Source organism: Hyposmocoma kahamanoa, unplaced genomic scaffold (assembly GCF_003589595.1).
Source record: "Hyposmocoma kahamanoa isolate Upper Pololo Valley unplaced genomic scaffold, ASM358959v1 87, whole genome shotgun sequence".
In the NCBI taxonomy this organism is placed as follows: domain Eukaryota; kingdom Metazoa; phylum Arthropoda; class Insecta; order Lepidoptera; family Cosmopterigidae; genus Hyposmocoma; species Hyposmocoma kahamanoa.
The window spans coordinates 21,903,519-21,913,557 of NW_020654422.1; the positions used below are offsets into that span (position 1 = coordinate 21,903,519).

The window sequence follows — 10,039 nt, forward strand, 5'->3', positions numbered from 1 at the left end:
TGCCTCGGTACACAATTTGGGCAAAAATTGAAAATCTCCTTTACGTTCTAGATTTCTCAGTTAATAAGTCGGTACAAACCCAAATGGGTTTGGTTGATTCCACATAATAGCGAAAGCGTCGAACAATTACTTTGAAGAAAACATATAGTAAAATTGAGGATGTACACAGATTACATTAAATTTCACGATAGAAAAAATACAAACTTACCTGGAAATTTTACAAGAAAACCTCTGTATTCAATAAGTACTTTACATATACCAATGATTTTTTTTTTATATCAACTAAACTAAATAGAAACGTATTGTATACGATATACATTTTTCAAATGTCTCTAATTACGTTTGTAAACAAATAAATTCTGCAATAAAGCCAGTGTCCCCCAAGCAAAATGAATCGTATTAGTACGGGCAAAATTGAAATTGGAGCTAAGGTAGTGTCGACTCTTAAAAGTAACTGAATACTAAACTTCGAAATCAGCTCTAGCTATCATCAGGTCACAAACTCTTCGCCTTTCGATCCTTCAGCAGACTAGTGATAAAGAATTCCCCAGCTCTATAAGAAGACCTGACGAGAGGTCCGCTAGCGGTGTACAAGAAGCCCAGTTCTTGCCCGCGCTGCTCCCACTGGGCGAACTTGGCCGGAGTCACGTACTCGAACACCTTGAGGTGCTTCTTCGTGGGCTGCATGTATTGGCCGAGGGTCACGCAGTCCACGCCGGCGGAGCGGAGGTCTGGAACGATGTTACTTTGAAGAGAACTCTAGTCCGTAAAGCATTGATAATATATAACTGCCTCCGTGGCCGAACGGTTACCACGCCGGACTGCCACGCAGAGGCCCCAGGTTCGATTCCCGGGCCGGGAGAAATATTTGTATGACCTACATTTATTTCTCTCGTGAGTTTGGGTGTAATTTGTGGTTGTCTATGTGTGTGTCCATGGCACCCGCGACACAGGGTTTCCCTAGTGCGGGGCTATGTTGAGTGTGTGCGTTATTATTATTATTATATTATTGCTATCTCTATCGGCCATGAAGTGTGTGAGTGAGACAGCGCTTATTTGAAAGCACTTCCGCGCATCACTTATAATTTTCTATTGCTTGAAGCACGTTTTAGAAATCTTTCCTTGAACATCAATTTTTCAACGAGAGATTCGTTCCGTGTTACGTTTAGGTTCTCGGGTTTAAGGAGACTGGTATCATGACTGTGACATCGCAATACATTTACTCAAATGTTTTATAAGCCCGTAAAAATATACGTAACTTAATTAAAAAAGAAGATATCTATAATATTAACCTTAGAACTAAGTCCAAACTCATGGACCACGTTTTCGTTTAACTAAGGTAAATGATTCTTTTATGGGGAACTGTATACGTTTTTACAATAAGATTCCGTAGCATATATTAAGTGTACCATTTCCTAAGTTTAAAACTTACATTAAAAGTTTTTTCATTGAATAGTCATATTACAAAATTGTAGACTACGTGTTAGATAAAGATATATGGAAAGACAACGCGAGTCAAGATTCCACACAAATATGATTCAAAATGTATTCTATAGCATTTAAGTTTATTTGAAAAGAGCAATCACCAGAGTTTCTTGCTCGTTCTTCTCAGGGAGGTCAGCGTAGTGAACGAGCAGTAGCTTAAAAAGTAGCTTAAAAAATGACGTTTTCAAGTATAAAAATTATACCTATAGGTATATAAATGATTATTTGACTTTGGCTTTGACTCTAATTAAATAGAAAAAAATGTTTTACTCATAAAAACTTAACTTTAAACTTTTAACAAGTTCTTGGGCCCGTAGGCCCGAACGTAAACTTAAGGTTCTGGATAGTGTCTATCAAATTGCAATAAATGTAACCTGATACCGTCTTAAATAAATTCAAGCTACGTGTACAGGTAGAGGCCCGTTAAAGTGTCCCGTATACTTATGTAATAAGTTTTTAGTCCTCATTATTGCTGTTACCTTTCATAGTTTGCTCCACTTGTTCATCAGATTCTCCCAAGCCCAACATGATGGAAGACTTGGTGACTAAATCAGGGTTTATTTCTTTGGCTGTTTCTAGCACCTTCAACGTTTGACGATATCTGAAAGTAATGTTTGTATGATTATTCAGACTTGGCCATAAATCATCGGAGCGGGACTGCGATATTCCGTTCTCTCTCGTATTCGCTTAGTATTGAGGGAATGCGACGCGTGCGCAATCCAGTTACCGAAGGAAAAAGCCACTAAGAGGCGCGGTCGGTGCGTTACCCTATGAGTAGGTAATTTATTATCAATAATAATAAGTTTATTATTAGAAATTTTATATAAAATCGGACCTCTCACGGAAGAAAGGCTAAGTGAAGTTACGTGAAAAATGTTTATTGCTCCATTAGATACAGAAAAATATAACCCACATCCTCTCCAGTTCATGTAACTCTATCGACTAATATTGTAGCTATCTACAATTACATGAGAAGTGCGAAATCAAAACGTCGTAACTTGCAATAATAGGTATTGATGGTATTGAATTTTCAACAATATGCCAACAGGGTAAAGTTTATAGTTTATAGGTATAGTCAAGAACTTGTTAGTTCTGTTTAAATTTTAAACTACGACCAATCATTATCAAGATTTCATAGTGCGAATGTGAGGGTTTTGGCGCCAACGGTTCTGATATTGTAAGATTATGGCACTTCCATTGTTATTTTTTCTTCCATGGGTCAGACGGATGCTTCTTTAATGGAGACCCATGGGTAGATAGCACAGTTAAGTAGGTAACTCACCCAGCTCTGGGGTCTCTGACGAACGGCGTGAGTCGCTCGACGGTTTCGATGTTATGTGCGAACACGTCGAGGCCGCTGTTCGCGATGGCCGCGATGCTGTCGCGGTTGCCGCGGAAGTCGGGCACCAGGCATTCCACGAGGATCTCTGTGCTTCTGCAAATGAACAACACTTCGCAACGGGTTTTTAGACAGAGACCGCTTTACGGCTACAAAAGATCCAAAAATAACCAAAATTTTATTTTACATATAACTAAAAATTACATACTTGACAAACACCGTCCTGACCAAATGCCGCATTTTTTTCTTATTTAACTAAATAGATTTTAAGACTTTCGTGGTTATTCACTAAATGATTATCACTAATATCAGGTTTCTTACCACGGTATGACTTCTTTTTATTTTCCCTATATTTCAGTCAACGCGTGACCATGGAGCGTGCAACCGTTCCGAAATATCGGGAAAATAAAAAGAAGTCATACCGTGGTAAGAAACCTGATATTAGTGATAATCATTTATTTAACTAAGACTTATAATCATTGAAATATTTTTTTTATAATATTAAGTGACGGGACGAACAAGTCGTGCGGCTGAGGGTAAGCTACGTGCCTGTCCATAACAGTTGCAGTGCCACTCAGAGCCATAAATCGTAAAGATCTGAGGGGCACCGATAACCGAATCTTTTTCTCATCCCGCTTCGATAGTGCTAACCACTGGGACACCGAGAATGTCGTACAGTAGTGAAAAACCCATAAATAAAAATAATTATTCAGCGGCTCTATATATCCAGGGAAGTACTGCCACTTTACCTATTTCTGCCGCCAAGCAGTAATGTCAACATTACTGTGTTCCGGTTTTGAAGAGTAAGGGTGCTGGTGGAACATGGGACTTGTCAACTTATGTCTCAGGGTGACGGGCGCAGTGGCAGTGCCCCTCAGATCTTTACGATTTAGATCTCTGAGTAGCTCTGTAACTGCTATTCATAGGTCTGTCGCTTGCCACCAGGCGCACGACTTGTTCGTGCAGTCACCACAGACTACTTAATAGTTACTACGTAACAGATACATCACTCATACAAAATCGAAAATACCTACGCTATCTACTAAATCTGACTTAGAACACCAGGCGTTCACTACGAGGAAAAAGGAACCTAAACACGCGCTCGGACAGGTGAAATTAACGTTGCCCGTCGTGTGTAGTTGTGCGGAGCCGAATGCTCATAAATGAAAGACTTGTGTGAACGCTTGTGCCGACGTCGGTACACACAGCGGTAGGCATTTATCGCGTAACCTTGAGCGAGTGACTGAGCCCTGCTGTCACTTAGTATCATAAAAACATACTCACTGCTTCTTTATTTCTCTGACAGTCTCGGCGAAGTGTGAGGCACCGCCGTCTGGTAAGTCTGTAGGCAAAGTATACAGTATTATTTTCATTCTAATATTTTTCTCTGTAACAAATTGAAGAGTGATTGGATTGGCCCACTTTTCAAATTGTTCCAGGTCTTACGGAAAAAAAAGATGCCATACCATCTCGATCGACAGAGGTGAGCACGATGTACCCAAGACCCCACTGGTGGATGGCGTGCGCGGTATTCCGTGGTTCGTCAGGGTCCAACGGCGGCGGGTGGCGTGACGTCTTTACTGAACAGAACATGCAGCCGCGCGTGCATGTGTCGCCCATTAACTGGAAAACAACAGAAATATTGTGTTATAAAAACCACTGCACATTCGTCTGTAAGTGCCAAACGTATAATAAAACGAAACTTCGAACAGACACAACAGCGTTTAAACTGTATTCCAAGTCATATGCATAAGTCATTATGTGAAATAATGAACGAAATATACACAAAATTACAGTGGCAACACAGAACAATAATATATCGGAGACAGTAATGAGTACGGACACTAAAAGGAACGCAGGCGCGCCACCTAGCGGTGTAGTCCACACAACTACGTTTACCGCTCTTAAACAGAGTAGTGACATTGTTGGCCGGCACAATCGGACACATTTTTGATCGATCACATTTTGAACGCTACATATAAGTTCTTATTCAATTTCATAGCGATTAAAATATAATGGTCCTATTAGACATCTCATTACACGATTCCTAAATCTGCCTAAACGATGTCTAAGCCATTATGGGTCCGACAATATAAAATTGTAAATTAATGTGAAACAGACGGACTTATTGCTATGTAGAAATTTCTTCCAGGAACCTGAGAATATAAATTTGGGATATGAAAAAGTATTCACTCTTGGCCGAATTTCTTTTATAGGTGTTTAAATTGCGTTAATTTTAACTAATTCATAATAATCGACCTCGTTGACCCAACTGTTTGCATTGTGGGCACAGAATAAGGAGGACCCGGGTTGGATAGGACCAATTTAGGAAATGAACTTTTCTAAATTGGTTCTAGTCTGGGTGTTCTGGAAATTTTCTTAATGAACCAGGTAATTAGTAGGGTTGTATTATTTAATAAAGTAAATATGGATTACTTCATATAGTATTTCAACACGGTTGTATCAAAATATCGTCCAACACTAGTCATCAGTACTAGAAACCATTCTGATCAAAACGAATTTCACGTTGCGGATGAACGATATTTCGCTCATTCAGTGATATCAGCCTTTAAGCCTAACATAACAAACTAAAATATTCATGTCTGTTCTAAAATGTTGTTCCCAAATACTAGTCTATGTTAAAAGTTTAAAACAATTCAAAAAGACAATAAAGGAGGTAATATTAATTTAATTTCAAATATACATACCATGATAGTAGCAGTGCTGGTGCCATGTTTCCCACCACTCCAGCACTCCCCGATGTTGGGACAGCGAGCCTCTTCACACACAGTGCTGAGTTTCAGGCTTCGTAACTGCTGTTTTATTTCATTAAATTTAGAACCTGGAATTTATTTTTAAATTTAGATTACAATTTTGTCATTGTTAGATATATGCTATACAGAATTAATTGCAACACTGTCATAAAGAGCATAAAAATGTTAATTTATATAATTAAGAGTAATAGTACATTAAGAGTTACAGCGCGACTTTTCGCAGCAATGCAAATGCTTGTTCGTGAAACGCGCGGTTGCATAACAAATAACGCTATTTTAGTCTTGTCTCCTCTCTAACAAAAGGGTGTAGGCTAAAGGCACGGGCGCAATGCAGGTTCCCAGTTCAAATGTTTCCAAAGGGTTGTGAACTTTATTATTTAACCAATAAAGTTTCTACAGTATTTTTATAATTTTTTTTACAAATATGTAATAGGCAATTTAAAGCCAATTACAGAAACTCAGTTTGTATATAAAGCATGATATGTTAACAACATGTTGGGTTTAAAAAGATATTAAAAGTAGTACTATAAAAAAAAAAGCGGAATTCCAATAGAAATTGTTGTGTATGTGCGAGGGGTGGCTGAAAAGTTATCCTTTACGACTATTTCCAATTAAAAAATTATATTGGCGCGTTCCTTATATATTCTATTTTTAAAATTAGTGACACTCTTTTGATTGTTTCGCTTTGCATGAACAAAATGGCGGAACAAAAGCAAAATGAGTAACAAATTTTTTTTAACAGGCTCTTCCTAACCTTTAATTCCCTTACTAACAAATATAATATTTATCACCTACATTCCTGTACATTTTTGGAATTAAGAAAATAGTAGCCATGATTGTCATTTATTTCATATATAAGTAGATTACTTTTCGGCCCCCCACGTTTATGTGCATGTGTGATGATGCATTAATTTTGCCTCTCGTGCCTCAAAGATTGTGCTAGCCAGGTAAAACAATTAAAGAAACCGTTGTCAGTCGTTATCGCTTTGTTAGTGCTCGCTGCTCGGCTTACACAATGCATAACATCAAATAAAACTGTTTCCTTGACTAATAACTAGAGGTATTGCTATATATATTCTCAAATACACATAACCTAGAAATTAATGTGATAGGCAGTGGCGAATTTGCCCTAAGGCCCAATAGGCGCGGGCAGATTTTAGGGAGGGCTAATCATGACAAAAAATTCACTGATGATTACAAGAAATAACTCAACGTACCTAAGCAGCTATTATAGTTAATTAAATTTCTGTATTGATTTCGATAAAAGGCAATAAATTCATTATGTAGTCTACCAGTATATGATGAGTGGTGCGGCTGGTACTGACTACATGGCCTGGGGCCTAGGGCGGCAAAGACTGCAAATCTGCCACTGGTCATAGGTATATGCTGCCACACATATTTGAACTGTCAAATTATTCATTGAAAAGCAATCAGTCTCCTTAGTTACAACCTCTTATTGTAAAAATGTATAATTATAAACAAATATATATAAGACTTCTAACAAACCGGTAGGTATAGTAGTCTTCAGCCAAGGTGGTAGCCTCAGTCTCTCTCTTTCTCCTTTTTCCCTCTTCAGCTTGCCCTCATATTGATCCCAGGTCTTGGGACTGTCTTCGGATACAAAATCTGCTAAACTTGGCCCAGCTTTCAGTTTTTCCCTTATCTGATCCAATTTTGTCGTGTGTTTACATCTCTGGAACTGAAAAAAATGTAATATTTACTATCTATACAATATTATTCACACAAACAGGAATTTACACTAGTTATCATACTGTACAAAATAATGTGCATTTATATTAATTTATGTAACATAATTATTGAAAGAAAAGACATTCTAAATCATAGTTTCCCAAAGTGGTCCCTACCACCGAGTGGGCACTGTAGAAAAAACCTGAGTTATCTAAATATATAAACTACCCTACATTTTTTCGCTTGTAATTATTTGTATTAATATAAAAAATAAATTGTTTTCAATTATCGGGTTTTCAGGTTTTCGACATTGTTACACATAAGAAATGAAACGATGGAAGTTGACTGTCAACTGTGACCATGGGACCTGTTTGAAAAAACAAGTATACGCAATTTAAATTTAAATCTAAATCTGGAAAAATACTTTCATTTCCCATTTGTTTACAATCATTTTTTGTGGAGGTGGTTATTGAAAATCTTTTATCTTGCCTAAGTAGGCGGTGAACCAAAAATGTTGGGAACCTATATTCTAAATCTATTCAGACTTGACTCCAGCAGTGCATCATTTGTCAAAGATGATTAAAGCCAACATGAAAATAATTAAGTCACTAATTAATTCATGTCTTAAAGTGTTGTTAATATCTTTCCGAGGCATTGAGTACCAAATGGTAGCAGTACAATAGGATTTTTCTCTTTAAAACAGTGTTTGCATACTCAGAAATTGCATATTTGGGTAATTTTCAGGTAAGTTTTTTGTACTCAACTTTGGTGACAATTTCTTTTTATTTAAATATTATTTAACATTCCACTAATTAAATAATAAAAATTGTCACCAAAATTGAGTACAAAAAACTTACATGGAAATTACTGGTTTCAATATGCCGTCACAAATATCGTTTTTATTTATACATAGATAACAAACTGCCCTTACATAATGTAACTACAAGCTATATTATATTACAACTTCTACGATGTTTGTAAATCGATAATACCAGTCAAAACTCAATCAGCTGATTACTTACATCATTCTTTCCCGATATAATGTACAGTCTCAAATTATTCCGAAACATTATTAACTAGCAACAACTTGTACAAAATAGATAATTTTCATAATATTTTCATCACGATGCGGTCACAGAACACTATACATACTCACGAGGAGGGAAAGCGTAGAAAAACAAAACTACTGAGATTTCAGTTCAGAAATACAACAACTGTCATTAAGGTCACGTCCGCGTTAAAGTGACAGCTTAGAGTATATTTATGAAGAATGGTTTTCCTTTTGGTTGTAGTTGTTATTTTTTCCTTTTATTATGAATAAATTGACAAACTGTGGTTATTTTCTAATTTTATACTTGAAAGTTAATTGTCTATTTATTTTTGACTGAACCGCCGCACCCACACCTAGAATAATTTTATATTTTATTGTACGTACACATAATCAAGGAATACGGGCCCTGTCAATGGTACTCAACCAAAAAAATACGTTTGCTTATTATAGCAAAACGATAGGAATTTTTCAGTCATAAACATGTAGGTTTTTCTTTCATTTTTGTTTAAAGTCAACGGTTATGCCCAAGATCAAGCTCAATACATTAATTAGCATGATTTTTGGATTCATTACCTAGTTTAGCAGTAGTCTTTGCTGGTTTGACAGTTGTGATGTTTCTTAAACATCACAAGCAAAGTAAAAAAAACTCGACTATATCGGTTTTTGGTTTGACTCATACTCTGTAAAATGCAGTATATTTAGTGCATTTGTGTTACTTGTAAAATTATCGTGACTCTTCAAAATAGTTAATCAAAATAAGTGTTGTGTCGATGACCTTGAGATCTCAGCTGTCAACTAACCTAACCAATCGCGACAAGAGATGAAATAAACATTGGATTTTTCATAGTCTTCACAATGAGGAACGTGGATACCCGTCTTCTAGAAGAGAAAATGGAAGAAGCAGTCACGCACTACATAAATTCCCATGCATCAAGCGAGGTAATTATGACGTTAACGTAACATTAGCATTTAATATGCATCGTTTTGTTGACGCAATGTTATTATGTTCCATCTTGAATATTGGTTAAAAATTGGTTTTACAAATTTGACACGAAATAAAGGAAAAAACGCATTCAAATACTTTGTGTCTTTGTACTGGTTTGTATCCATGTATCAACTATTATCATCCATTATCCAGTTATAACAAGTCATGTGTCAATTCCTACAAAGCACTTTTAACAAATAATAATTTTTTTCTCTCTAGGCAGTGCATGTTGATGCACATTCCCTAGCTCTCAATGTTCAGGATGACTCCGGCAGAGTGGTGGTCATGCAACATGGACAAGGATTTGCTTCACAAATGACCAGGTACCAAAGAGTGCATAATTTTGTGGACCATATCGAGTTCTTAGGTTTCGCGATTGTTACACATAGGAAATGAAACTATTTTTCCGGATATAAATCGCGTATATTTGTTTTTTCAAACAAACTGACGTTTCGGGCCCTTTACAGGTCCCGTAGTCACGGTTGACTGTCAACCATGACCATGGGACCTGTAAAGTTGGTTTGTTTGAAAAAACAAATATACGCGATTTAAATCCGGTAAAATAGTTTAATTTCTTATGTGGACCATTTCTCTCAGAATTCCTATTAAAAGTTAGTTAATTGTACTTTTTCAATTAAAATACAATTAACTAACTTTTAATAGGAATTGTAAGTTTTTAAATTCTGAGCTGTTTCAAAGTTTTTTCAAATATTTTT

At 36.5% G+C, this 10,039-nt stretch overlaps 1 protein-coding gene across 1 annotated transcript; it reads right to left on the reverse strand.

Moving 5' to 3' along the window:
• Window positions 1–343: 343 nt before the first annotated feature.
• LOC113235284 (lipoyl synthase, mitochondrial) lies at window positions 344–8,447 on the reverse strand. Its single transcript, XM_026470941.1, has 8 exons — window positions 8,310–8,447; window positions 7,105–7,297; window positions 5,533–5,666; window positions 4,291–4,447; window positions 4,109–4,166; window positions 2,768–2,920; window positions 1,965–2,086; window positions 344–731 (listed from the first exon to the last, which is right to left on the reverse strand). Exons 1-8 carry the CDS (start codon window positions 8,355–8,357, stop codon window positions 496–498), a joined length of 1,101 nt encoding a protein of 366 aa, XP_026326726.1. The 5' UTR covers window positions 8,358–8,447; the 3' UTR covers window positions 344–495.
• Window positions 8,448–10,039: the final 1,592 nt, after the last annotated feature.